This window comes from Eurosta solidaginis, chromosome 4, assembly GCF_040869045.1.
Source record: "Eurosta solidaginis isolate ZX-2024a chromosome 4, ASM4086904v1, whole genome shotgun sequence".
In the NCBI taxonomy this organism is placed as follows: domain Eukaryota; kingdom Metazoa; phylum Arthropoda; class Insecta; order Diptera; family Tephritidae; genus Eurosta; species Eurosta solidaginis.
The window spans coordinates 123,469,828-123,484,143 of NC_090322.1; the positions used below are offsets into that span (position 1 = coordinate 123,469,828).

Genomic DNA, 14,316 nt, shown 5'->3' on the forward strand with positions numbered 1-14,316 from the left:
GAGTGGAATGAAGAACAGTAGGAAGACCTGAGTTGCATTGGATCAATCATTGTATCAATATTAAAGATAAATTTAGAAAAAATAATTAAATACTTGAATATAAGCAAACATTTTCTTTCAATTACTGCAATTAAGGTGTCCTAGATGCTATATATTCCAAAATTATAACATTTTATGTCTGTTTAAAAATTTAACTTCAATTTCCCTAAAGGCTCCATTACTGATACTTAGCATAGACTTGACTTGACTTGAGAACTGTCACTTACAGTTCTGTTAAATGAACATTGCATGTTACTGATTACTAAAAACTTGGCTACACTTAACTAAACTTAGAAGTCTGTTGAATTTTGATTTTCTATGTAAGTTCTAAGTGAGGTTTACATTTTGAGATGCCATTTGTTTGTTTCCATTTCATTTTGACATTTTGTCATACAAATTGACATTTATTTAAAAATAAATTTCAACGCTGATTATGATGCCAGATTGTATGCGCCAAGTGGAGTATAATCGTGGCTAAGTTGCCAAGTTTAGGCCAAGTCAAGTCAAGTCTATGCTAAGTATCAGTAATGGGGGCTTAAGATTTCTGTAATATGGCCATTAGTGATGTTTGTGTGTGTGTGCAAATTTTGAGCGATCAGCTGTTAGTTGCGCTACTTGGTGAAGTTTACAATGGTGTAGATCATTGTTTACTATATAGTTTGGCAGCTTAAGTAGAGGTTATGTTGCGAATAGAGTGGAAGGCAGTGGACTAGGCAGTCGAATGTCATATAATGAAGGAATGGTGTTCGGAGATTTTTCAAAGTAAAAAAAAAAATTATAAAAGCTTTAATATAAATAAAACTATTGTTTTAATGACAACAAAAACGCCATATATATTCTGTATACATTAATTGGCAAGGATTATCTCACCTTAAAATTTGAATTAAATAATCTAAATTTTTTTTTTGAAACTGAGTCGAGAACTGTGCGTGTGAATGTGCGAATTTTCACCGATCAGCTGTTAGTTGCGCTACTTGGTAAAATTTACAATGGTGTAGATCTACTTATGGAAATAATTGGTAATGTTTTGTTAAAAAATGTATAAAAAATGCATAGCCTCACCTTTTAACACAGCCGTATGGAATTTAAACTTGGGGTAAATAATCAAATATACTAAAATACCCATTCTTATATCATTTACTATTTGTCAGTATCCATTTAGCATTTTTTTACAATCCCGAAAATCACATGTACGGCAATGTAGCAGCGGGAGCAATGTTTCAGACGACGATAATAGGACTTCTAAGTTTTCCAACATTCCAATCGATCGCATAAGAAATTTCAGTATCATTGCACATGTGGACCATGGGAAGAGTACATTGGCAGACCGCATACTGGAGTTGACTGGCGCTATAGCAAGAAATTCAGGAAGCCAGGTTTTGGATAGTTTGCAAGTGGAACGGGAACGTGGTATTACAGTAAAAGCACAAACTGCCTCAATTTTCTATACCTATAAAAATAATAAGTACCTTTTAAACCTCATTGATACACCTGGCCATGTAGACTTTTCCAATGAGGTGATTGTCAGAAACTAGATGAGTTTTAAAGATATAAAAATTGTCATCTTTGACAGGTTTCGAGGTCTCTAGCTGCATGTGATGGTGTGATCTTACTTGTGGATGCTTGTCATGGGGTCCAAGCACAAACTGTGGCCAACTATAATTTAGCAAAATTACGTAAATTAACTGTGATCCCAGTACTGAACAAAATTGACATAAAGCACGCAAATCCTGAGCGTGTGATAAAAGACTTGCACAATTTATTTGATATTGATCCCAGCTCTATCTTGAAGGTAAACTTGGAATAACAAAAATGTTATAATTTTATTTGTTGAAATAAATATTTCAGATTTCAGCCAAATTAGGAACGGGCATTTCTCAAGTTCTTGACAACGTCGTTGAGAGAATTCCACAACCAGTTGTGGATCGCAATCCACCATTTCGTGCGCTTGTTTTCGATAGTTGGTTTGATAAATATCGTGGAGCACTAAATTTAATCTATGTTTTGAATGGCACATTAAGTGTTGGACAAGAGATACAATCAATGGTCACAAAGAAAGCATATCCGGTGAAGGGCTTAACTGTATTACGTCCTAAAGAGGATCCAATAGAAAGCATGTAAGTATAAAAAGAAGCAGTAAAAACGAGAGAATATGACCTATTGAATGCTTTATGGAAAGCAATTATTATTTGATTATGGTGCAAATTAGACGCGAACTGCCTTAATGTCTTGTAAATCTAAAAGCAGTAAAATGAAATTTACTGATACAGTTTGTTAGATTAATGTGAAAATGTGCTAAGTTACATTTTACGAATTTTACAGGAGACGAAAAAAAACTGAATAATTTTTTAAATAACTTTTTTTTTCAAAACTGTGAATGAGGATACCTTAGTTGCAATACTTTTGAGTGTAGAAGCTTAAAATCATGTATGCTAACCCAGCAGCTATTTTATGACTTGACCCAATTTCCTCACTCAAAACAAATTTTTTCTCCTGACTTAGCACTTTTTACTCAATATGTTTCCCCATCACTCCTCCCATTTAATGATTGAAATATAACACTAAAACTATATATTTCACAAAAAACACTATTTATTTGTCAAACTATTTCTAACTATTGGCGGCCACCGTGATGTGATGGTAGCGTGCTCCGCCTACCACACCGAATGCCCTGGGTTCACACCGTGGGCAAAGGAACATCCAAAATTTTAGAAATAAGGTTCTTCAATTAGAAGTATATTTTTCTAAGCGGGGTCGCCCCTCGGCAGTGTTTGGCAAGCACTCCGAGTGTATTTCTGCCATGAAAAGCTCTCAGTGAAAACTCATCTGCCTCGCAGATGCCGTTCGGAGTCGGCATAAAACAAGTAGGTCCCGTCCCGCCAATTTGTAGGAAGAACTAAAAAAAGGAGCATGACGTAAATTTGAAGAGAAGCTCTGCCTAAAATCTCTTCGGAGGTTATAGCGCCTTACATTTATTTATTTATTTAATTTCTAACGGTTCTGATCTGGACTCTTGCCAGATGGTGCGCAGACAATAACTTATTTTTAAATTCAAACAAATGGTGTGTTGTGTCTTATTCCATGAAGACAACTGCCACATACTTTATCTACAAACTAAATGCTAAATCTCTTAATCGTTGCCAACAGAGTAAAGACTTGGGTGTCATTTTTGACTCCAAACTCTCTTTTTCTAGTCACACTGATTTCGTTGTTTCAAAATTTGTTGCAATGGTTGGGTTCAGTAGACGTAACACCAGTGATTTTAAGGATCCTATGACGTTGAAGGCCCTTTATATATCCTTGGTCAGAAGTGGTGTTGAATATTGCTCATTAATATGGAATCCTTTCTATGTATCTAACTCCTATAAAATTGAGAATGTTCCAAAAATGTTTACAAAATTGCTTTACGTATGCTTCACTGGCCAGACGGCCCCCATCATATACCAGCAGTCACAAATTCATTGGTTGTTGTTGTTGTTGTAGCAATGCTCGCCCCACCTAATAGCCGCGACCGATCACAAATTGTCATCAATATCCTCTAAGGAAAGGGGTGTTAGAGGCGTTGGTTCCACATTACAATTGAAGAGATGGTTGGTGCCATGTGGGGACACATTGCAAGCGGGGCATACATTTTGTATGTCAGGGTTGATTCTGGATAGGTAAGAGTTTAACCTGTTACAGTATCCAGAACGAAGTTGAGCAAGAGTGACACGCGTTTCCCTGGGGAGTATGCGTTCCTCTTCCGCAAGTTTTGGAGAATTTTCGTTAAGTACTGGATTCACCGGGCAATTCCCGGCATAAAGGTCCGACGCCTGTTTATGGAGTTCACCAAGGACCTGCTTGTGTTTTTTCACTTCATACGGCTGAGTTCTCAGGTGCCGTATTTCCTCAAAATGCTTACGGAGATGACTCCTTAAGCCTCTAGGCGGTGCTGGTTCATCAATCAGATGTCTGTTGGGATGCCCAGGTTTCTGGGTATTCAACAGGAACTGTTTGGTCAGCATCTCATTTCTCTCCCTGATGGGGAGTATTCTCGCCTCATTATGCAGATGGTGTTCTGGGGACATAAGAAGACAGCCCGTGGGGATTCTGAGAGCAGTATTTTGGCAGGCCTGTAGTTTCTTCCAGTGGGTGATTTTTAGGCTTGGCGACCATATGGGTGACGCGTAGCACGTAATCGGCTGGCTAATTGCTTTGTATGTAGTCATGAGCGTTTCTTTATCTTTTCCCCAAGTACTGCCAGCGAGGGATTTGAGGATTTTGTTACGGCTCTGAATTCTCGGAACAATTGCGGCAGCGTGCTCACCAAAATGTAGATCCTGCTCAAACGTCACACCCAAGATTTTGGGGTGTCGGACAGTCGGTAGCGTAGTGCCATCGACGTGGATGTTCAAAATGGTCGACATTTGGGGCGTCCATGTTGTAAATAAGGTCGCGGAAGATTTAGTCGGTGATAATACCAGGTTTCGCGAGGCGAAAAAACTGGAGAGATCAGGGAGGTAGCCGTTTATTTTATTGCATAGCGCATCGATCTTTGGGCCTGGGCCTGTGGCCATTATTGTGCAGTCATCGGAGTAGGAAACGATTGTGACTCCTTCCGGTGGTGAAGGTAGCTTAGATATGTAGAAATTAAACAAAAGTGGGGATAGGACACCACCCTGTGGCACCCCCTGTTTAATTCTCCTTGGTTTTGATGTTTCGTTTCTAAATTGCACCGATGCCTGCCGACCACCCAGATAATTTGCGGTCCACCTTTTAAGACATGGGGTAGACCCTTCCAGGTCTTGCAGTTGTTGTTGTAGCGATTAGTTACTCCCCGAAGGCTTTGGGGAGTGTTATCGATGTGATGGTCCTTTGTCGGATACAGATCCGATACGCTCCGGTAACACAGCACCATTAAGGTGCTGGCCCGACCATCTCGGGAACGATTTATATGGCCACATTAAACCTTCATGCCATCCCTCCCTCCCCACCCCCAAGTTCCATGAGGGGCTTGGGGTCGCCAGAGCCTCGTCTGTTAGTGAAACGGGATTCGCCGCTCGAAGGTGAGGTTGACAATTGGGTTGGAGAAGCTATATATTGCGCTACACAACCCCTTGATTTGTCTTGCAGTAACGTGCCATGGTTGACCGTATCAAAAGCTGTTGATAGGTCTAGCGCTACGAGTACTGTTATATGGTGGGGGTTTTGATTTAAACCGCAATTTATTTGGGTGCTGATGGCATTTAGCGCGGTGGTGGTGCTATGGAGTTTTCTGAAGCCATGCTGATGAGGGGCTAGCTGCAAATTTGTTTGGAAATATGGGAGCAGAATGGCTTCAAGCGTCTTTGCCACTGGCGATAGGAGAGATATCGGACGATACGACTCACCTATGTTAGCTGGTTTCCCAGGCTTTAGTAGCGGGACCACCTTGGCCATTTTCCATTTCTCAGGTATGACAAAGGTGGAAAGAGACAGATTGAAGACATGTGCTAAATATTTGAACTCCTCTTTCCCTAGGTTTTTAAGCATCGGCATGGCTATGCCGTCTGGGCCCACTGCTTGGGATGGTTTAGCACGACCAATGGCGTCCTCAACCTCTTTAGCGGTGATGGTGATTGGTGACGCGCTGAATTTGTGTTTATGTGCGCGTCTATTGGCTCTCCGTCTATCTTTCCTACGGTCGGATGCATTATATATTGTCGGCAGATAGCGCTCGCGCATTTTTTCGCGTCCGACAGCACTTTGTCGCCAAAGGCGATGGAAACTTTGTCTTTGTGCTTAGTCGGATTCGATAGGGACTTTACGGTGGACCAAAGTTTACCCACCCCGGTAGGGAGGTTACAACCTCCTAGGTGCTCCTCCCATTTCGCCCGCTTTTGTTCATCTACAAGCAATCTGATGCGTTGGTTTATATCCCTTATTTGAGGGTCGCCTGGGTCAAGCTGTCTTATAAGGTCACGTTCTCTCGCTAAGTTTGCGGCCTCCGCCGGGAAGTGGGCCGGATTTCGGGAATTCTCCCGGCGGGAATGAAATGTGCCGAGGCGGATTTAATGACCTTACGGAAGGCACGCTCCCCTTGACGGGCATCAGTCGGGATAGGGAGGGCAGCTAGGCGGCTGTCTGTAAAGGATTTATATTCTTCCCACTTTCCTTTTTTGAAGTTTATGAAAGTGCGTTTTTCAGTGACGATGAAGTCGGCGTTACGCTCAAGCGAAATAAGTATGGGCAGGTGGTCGGATGCCAATGTTACCATCGGCTGCCAGTTGACGCAGTTAACGAGTTCTGCGCTCACGATTGAGATATCTGGCGAGCTGTGACAGCTTCCTACCATACGTGTGGGTGCGTCTCCGTTTATTGTGCAGAACGTCGTTTCTTCTATTTGATCCGCCAACATCTCACCCCTACTGTCCGCCCGCAAGTTTGAATGCCATAGATCATGATGGGCATTGAAATCGCCTAAGATAATGCGATTGTTGCCAGTGAGTAAGGCCCTGATATTAGGGCGGTATCCACTGGGGCAACAGGTGGCAGGAGGGATGTAGATGTTGATGATTTCTAGGTTTGCATCGCCTGACCGGACAGATAGGCCTTGACGTTCTAAGACATTGTCCCTGCGGTCGATGCCAGGATCAAATATACAATATTGCACAGAGTGGTGTATGATAAACGCGAGACCGCCTCCATTTCCGCTTTCGCGGTCTTTCCTGTGGACGTTATACCCAGAGCAGGCCTGCAATGCAGATCTTGCTGTGAGTTTAGTCTCTTGAATCGCAGCAATGCGGATGTTGTGCCGCTTCATGAAATCGACTATCTCCGTAATCTTCCCAGTTAGTCCATTACAGTTTAACTGCAGAATTCTGAAGTGTATAAGGGGAGACGTCGCCACTCTGGGGGTAAGTGACGGGTGACTACGCCTGGGTTGGGGAAGGCCAGGACGCAATTGCTGTTGTGGCCCTAGGACTGGGCGTCCTTGGGCAAGCATTGGGGTACCCGGATGATTTGGGTTTGTCTTATAAGGTCACGTTCTCTCGCTAAATTTGCGGCCTCCGCCGGGAAGTGAGGCCGAATTTCGGGAATTCTCCCGGCGGGAATGAAACGTGTCGAGGCGGATTCAATGACCTTGCGGAAAGCACGCTCCCCTTGGCGGGCATCAGTCGGGATAGGTAATGCAGCAAAGAGGTTGTCTGTAAAAGATTTGTATTCGTCTCACTTTCCTTTTTTAAAGTTTTTGAAAGTGCGTTTTTCTGTAACGATGAAGTCGGCGGTACGCTCAAACGAAATTAGTATAGGCAGGTGGGCGGATGCCAATGTTACCATCGGCTGCCAGTTGACGCAGTTTACGAGTTCTGCGCTCGCGATTGAGATATCCGGTGAACTGTGGCAGCTTCCTACCATACGTGTGTGGGGGTGTCTCCGTTTATTGTGCAGAACGTCGTTTCTTCAATTTGATCCGCCAACATCTCACCCCTACTGTCCGCACGCAAGTTTGAATGCCATAGATCGTGATGGGCATTAAAGTCGCCTAAGAAATGCGATTGTTGCCAGTGAGTAAGGCGCTAATATTAGGGAGGTATCCACTGGGGCAACAGGTGGGAGGAGGGATGTAGATGTTGATGATTTCTAGGTTTGCATCGCCTGACCGGACAGATAGGCCTTGACGTTCTAAGACATTGTCCCTGCGGTCGATGCCAGGATCAAATATATGATATTGCATAGAGTGGTGTATGATAAACTCGAGGCCGCCTCCATTTCCGCTCATGCGATCTTTTCTGTGGACATTATACCCAGAACAGGTTTGCAGTGCAGATCTTGCTGTGAGTTTAGTCTCTTGAATCGCAGCAATGCGGATGTTGTGCCGCTTCATGAAATCGACTATCTCCGTGATCTTCCCAGTTTAACTGCAGAATTCTGAAGTGCATAGGGGGAGACGTCGCCACTCTGGGAGTAAGTGACGGGTGACTACGCCTGGGTTGAGGAAGGCCAGGACGCAACTGCTGTTGTGACCCTGGGACTGGGTGTCCTTGGGCAAGCATTGGGGTACCCGGTAGATTGGGGCTTGCGACCTGGCAAAATGGCGCAATGAAACTCGTCGGAGGGTTGCCGTCGCGGAGACCAGAACATCTAGGAAAGTGGCACCGCCCAAGGCAGGAGCTGCATTGGGCGGATGTCGCAAACATATATATTCTGTGCTGGCAAACGGTGCAAACGGGGTTAGAGACTAAGAGTCTGTTTCCCTGACCTACACGATTGCTGCCGAAAAGGGGGGGGGGGGGGGGGAGACGGGGACAGGGGCTGATGCTCAGCATTGCTACCGACTCTACTACGGAGATAGTAGTTATGAGTGGTAGCAGCTGTTTGAGTTGTTGGCGCCGCGGGGCGCGAGGAGCAGCGGGTACTAGTTGTGGCTGCTGAGCAGCTGGGCTGCTGGAAGGTAGTGGGGGCGCGAAGGTATAGACTACGGGACGCCCTTGGATGTGAACAGCAAGGAGCCACAAAAGATTTATAAAAGTTACGTGGACGTCGGGTTTTGAGATCAAGCCCAGAACAACCTGTCCGATGCAACCATCCCTTACACGAGACACACTGAACAGAGTATGATCGTCCTAAAAAGATTCTTTTCCGGCAGATGCAGCAAAAACATTTCTCAGGACCGGGGTCAGGAGACGGACCCGGATTTGATTCGATACCTTCCCGGAGCAAGAGAATATGGAGCAGTCCCGCTGCAAGGAGCTGCTGGGAGGATGGCAATTTGTGGGAGGGACGCAACAAATTAAATGGGGTTACACTGAAATGACAGTCCTTGGTCGGGAAAAAATCCCGAGTCGCTCCGGTACATAGAACCGACTGCCTTGGGATTGCTTGGTCTTCAGGCTTTGCATGACTCATGCTTGCCTATAATGTAATAAACTTTAGCACGAATTGCTCTGATTTATCTACTTTGTTCATTCCATATATTCCATTTGCGTGATCTTCGGCGTAATAGATTATTTATCGAAATAACTCATAAAACGAATTATGCTATGAATGAACCTATAACTAGGACTATACATCTAGCAAATCGATTCACTAGTCTTATTAATTTTAATAACAGCTTATATAAGTTTAAGCTTGAATTGTATTCTATTTTTACTAGTCTGTGAAAAAGCATTTAGTTATCGACATGTAAGAATTGAAGTAGATAATAGTCAGCGCAAGGCATTTATCATACACCAAAGGCATGTCTCAATTGGGTAAATCCAATTTCAAGGGGTTGTGTTCGCAACCCTCTCAAGGGGTTTCCAGCACAATATATAGAGGGCGGGATGGCCTAGAAGGTTTAATGTGATCATATAAATCGTTCCCGAGATGGTCGACCTAGTAGTACCTTAATAGTGCTTTGTTACCGGAACGTACCGGATCTATATCCGGCAAAGGGCCGTCAACATCGATAACTCTCCCCAAAGCTTTCGGGGAGTGTCTTTATCGTTAATACAACAACAGCAAAAAGTATGTACTTTTAGACTGAATGAATTAAATAAATAAGTAAAATGCGCACACAAAGAAATTACTAGTAATTCAGATTGATATTATTGACAGGTTGACTTAGCACATTTTTTTTAACAGCTGACGACCTAGCACAATTACACATCATTTCCCACAGCACGTAAAAATTAAAAATTTAAATATTTTTTTTTTTTTTTGTGATCGATGTATTTTAAATTCAGTTTTAAAACTGCATTAGAATACAATTTTTCAAAAAAAGTGACTTAGCACATTAAGCTAGCGATATATAGAACGTTTAATGTTTATTCTATAACATTTATTAATTCAAATTCAAAATAAAACTTAAACTAAAACTAAGAAGAACAAAATCGTGTCTTACACGGGGATAGTCCCGAGTTATAATGATGCGTTGAAATTCAAAGTATCTCTAGACGTTGGCTGTAGTTGCTAAAACTCAGCTGTTCTATGATGTTGCCACATATTGCTGCAGGGTCGATTTGGGTAGTCACTACACCACCCCCTTTCCAGAAAATTCGCCGATCCTTGGGAAGAAATTCCGCAGGTTAACGTTGCTGTGACGTTTGTATTGTATTGGTCGAACGGTCTCGAAATGCCGTCGTAGTTCTCGTAAAAAATTATGTTGGTTGTTTGAAATGTGTTCTGTCTCGAATGTGTTAATCGCAGTATTGTTTGCAGCAACCAGTTTTATTGCGTTTGGTTGCGTACTCTCACCGTGACGTTTGGGCACGACCGAAACTTCGACGCCCGTGTCGATGAGGAATTTCGTTGAAGAAGTTCTGACTTAAATGTAGAGGCGACTGGAGTGCATATCCTCCTCCGACATAGCCGCTCTGTACGGATGGCTGACTAGTTTTCTGAAAATTTTGGTGTGAAAGCGCATGTTGGTCCACACTGTGTTGCGTTCTTGCCGGGTAATTTGTTGTGGAAGTGTTCGTTGACCGCCGTTGTTGCCTTGCCGTTTAGTATTTACCAGCAGATTATTACTAGGCAATTGTTGCTGTTGATTTACAATTTGGCCTCGTGCATGCACCTGTACGCCTTCAACGTGACCGGGATCATTACGATTTTGCGCTTGCTGCAAGCGTTGCAACAAATTGGACACATTTGGTGAATTTTTCGTTTGCGCCTGCCGACGTATCACGGATGGATGAGAATGTGATGCTGTCTGTGATTTATGCAAACGTTGCCGCTGATGATGGTATGAATGTTGATTATTGTTGTTCAGCTCGGCTAAATCACTATGATTTTGCATTGGTTGTTGCTGTGACGGATCATTATGTTGATGATTATTGCGTAGTATGCGGCCTCCGCTAATGCAGTTAGCCACAGAAGTTGCAGAAGTCCGGTTAGGCCCATTGCGAGTACGTATAGTTTTTTCACCACGTTGAGGATCAGTATTTTTGAAGGCATATTGTTCTTCATTGCGCAATCTTGCAGATCTTACTACGTTGGTCGAATTATCAATACTCTGTTGATGCAGTTCATTATTAACGCCTTCGTCCATCGCGCTTATAGGATAGGTCTGTTGTCGTCGGGGTCACCAATTATAGAACGCTAATGTTTGCAATTCTATATTTATTCATTTTTGTTCACTAAATTCAAATATATCTCAACTTAAAACTAAACTAAAACTAGAAAGAACGATGTGTTAACTTCGAAGGGAAAGTCCCGAGTTATAATGATGCTCGGGTATGATGATAATAATGTTCTCTAGACGTTGGCTGTAGTTGCTAAAACTCAGCTGTTCTATGATGTTGCCACATATTGCTTCAGGGTTGTTGTTGTTGTTGTTGTAGCGATTAGTTACTCCCCGAAGGTTTTGGGGAGTGTTATCGATGTGATGGTCCTTTGTCGGATACAGATCCGATACGCTCCGGTAACAGCACCATTAAGGTGCTGGCCCGACCATCTCGGGAACGATTTATATGGCCACATTAAACCTTCAGGCCATCCCTCCCTCCCCACCCCCAAGTTCCATGAGGAGCTTGGGGTCGCCAGAGCCTCGTTTGTTAGTGAAACGGGATTCGCCGCTCGAAGGTGAGGTTGACAATTGGGTTGGAGAAGCTATATATTGCGCTACACAACCCCTTGAATCCCATTGCTTCAGGGTCGATTTGGGTAGTCACTACACATATTTTAATCTTTTTACATAGAATAATTTGGCTTACACTGCTTTTATGCTTTGAAATCATTCTTACAGTAAAACTTATTATAAAATATAACATTTCTATGTATAACCGATTTTCAGAGAATAGAAGCGGTAATATTTATTTTTTACTGTTTTCTTGCCTTGGAAATTTGATTTACTGCTTTTGTTTTATCTTAGTCTAAGAGCCCGTGCCTGTCAGACCTTTGTCACTTTATAAAAGGTGAAATTTCGTCAGCTCATGCTTCCACATAAAGTAGGAATGCTGTTACACTATAAAGCTTGAGTTATAGTGGCTTTAACAGATATGGTGCAAAAAATTAGACCTTACTCTTGTCATTTTATAAAGGCTAATTTCCATATATTGTCTTCGTGACGACATTAGAAGTCACTAGCCTGATTGCCAGACACTTTCTATAGTGGCATTGTCCAGCTAGAATTTTTTAATCCTTCCTTGGAACAACATTCAAGAAACTTTACAATGAAACTCGACTACAAAATCTTGAAGAACAAAAATATTAATTTTGTTTGCCGGAAAAAAATGTTAGCTTTTATACAGTTGTGTTGCCAAAAGTGTCTGGCTGGACAAGCCACTATGGAAAGTATCTGACAATCAGGCTAGTGACTTACACGATATCTGCTAAAGCCACAAACCTACTTCAGATGTAATTATGCGCTGACAAAACTTAAGTTTTTATAAAATAACGAGGGTATGGCAGTCACGGGCTCTTGCTGTATCTTGTTTTAAACTTAAATTTGAACTTTTAAATAAAATGGTGTCACATAAATATATTGGCATCAAAATTCCTAAACGGCAGTTGCTGAACTTTATTGCCGTTATGCTAAGGAAGGCAGTATAATAACCTTACTCTTAATTTGCAGTGCTGCCGGTCAAGTGGGTTTATTGGCGTGCAATATGCGTAATAGCACCGAGTCTGTTATTGGTGACACAATTCATTTAAGAAATGAAACTGTCACTGCAGCTGTAAGTTTCAAACCTCAACAACCAATGGTGTACGCAGGCATTTACCCAGCTGATCAGTCAAAACATGTAGGGTTAAGAAGCGCTATAGAAAAACTGGTTTTAAACGATTCGGCAGTAACAGTAAAAGTTGATTCTAGCCCAGCTTTGGGTCAAGGGTGGCGTTTGGGATTTCTCGGCCTACTACATATGGAGGTCTTTTGTCAGCGCTTAGAACAGGAATTTGGTGCAGAACCAATTATTACTGCTCCTTCAGTAACTTATCGTGTTGTTTTGAAAAATCCAAAAATGATCAAACAAATGGGAAGAGAATTATTGGAAATATCGAATGCAGCATTGTTACCGGAGCCTCTAAATGTTAAGGAATATTATGAACCATTAGTTAAAGGTTACTATGTTTTCAAAAGAATTATACTTATTTACATACCATATTAAATGCGTCTTTCAGGTAGTCGGTTAAAAGCTTTAGAACTAAAAAAATATATTTTTTTGACAGGGAGATAAAAAGTGTGTAATCCTTTTTACATAATTGAAATATTCAGTTGCAACCTAACCGGCTCCCTGATATACGGATTTATTAATAGGTACGTATACTCAACATTGTATTCCTTTTAAAAAAAGGCTTTTTAATAGTTAACTCTTTTCTTAGGATAGCTCGATATAAAAAAATGAAAAATAATCAGTGGTACTACTTTACCACAATTTTGTTCTTTTTCGTCACAGGTACAATTATTACTCCCACCGAATATATTGGTCAAATAATTGGTCTATGCATGGAGCGTCGAGGTGTACAAGAATCATTGAAAAATATTGACGATGATCGTATTCTAATGAAGTTCATATTACCACTAAGCGAAATAATAGTAGATTTTAATGATCATTTGAAATCTATAAGCTCGGGTTATGCGAGTTTCAATTATGAAGATCATGGGTATCACTTAACGAATATTGTTCGGCTGGATATTCACCTCAACGGTCGTCCAGTAGAAGAATTGTGTCGCATCGTACATGTCACAAAAGCAAATTCTATTGCCCGAGAAATGGTAACAAAATTACATGAACTTGTTCCCAGACAAATGGTGCAAATAGCTATACAAGCCTGTGTAGGAGGGAAAGTGTTAGCCCGTGAGACCTTAAAAGCCTATAGGAAGGATGTGACGGCCAAGCTGGTACGTATATACACACATCCATATACTCTTTCACATATTGCCTTATACCAAAATATTTTTATAACACCATTTCACTATTACAGTACGGTGGCGATGTAACACGTCGTATGAAACTATTGAAACAACAAGCAGAAGGAAAAAAGAAGATGCGTATGTTTGCTAATATCCGGATACCAAATGAAACATTTATCAATGTTCTGAAGCGATAGTTATAAGGAATATCGTAACAAAATCGTTAAAAGTACGTTAATAATAAATAAGTCTTGATTGGTGAGTTATTGTGAATATGTCCTTAAAGTAGTGTCAGTATGTATGAAGCGAAGGAAGTTTATTAGAGTTAAATAAGTCTAATCAAGCCAAAACAACTGGATTTAAGTTATATTTATTGTTGAAGTTTTCCTATGGCGGATTTTTTGTAAAATAAACTATTTAATGATCAAATCAACCATTAGGTTTAGCTACTCGGTTACGTATATCGTGATGCCAAATACGAT

General features: G+C 41.6%; 1 protein-coding gene across 5 annotated transcripts in view; it reads left to right on the plus strand.

The window, feature by feature from the left end:
- The first annotated feature begins 988 nt into the window (after positions 1-988).
- LOC137250254 (translation factor waclaw, mitochondrial-like) overlaps positions 989-14,316 on the plus strand; it is a 118,356-nt gene continuing 105,028 nt past the window's right edge. The window contains exons 1-7 of one of the 5 annotated variants that reach the window (XR_010952878.1): positions 989-1,135; positions 1,202-1,556; positions 1,613-1,831; positions 1,888-2,156; positions 12,554-13,041; positions 13,377-13,822; positions 13,906-14,092. Coding sequence is in view for 1 of the 5 variants with exons in the window: in XM_067782738.1 (XP_067638839.1) it covers positions 1,077-1,135; positions 1,202-1,556; positions 1,613-1,831; positions 1,888-2,156; positions 12,554-13,041; positions 13,377-13,822; positions 13,906-14,031 (1,962 nt within the window). In the remaining 4 variants the exon portion in view is untranslated. Of the gene's footprint in view, positions 1,136-1,190; positions 1,557-1,612; positions 1,832-1,887; positions 2,157-12,553; positions 13,042-13,376; positions 13,823-13,905; positions 14,093-14,316 lie in introns of those variants that run through there. The other 4 variants (XM_067782738.1, XR_010952879.1, XM_067782735.1 and 1 more) reach the window with 4 other exon arrangements.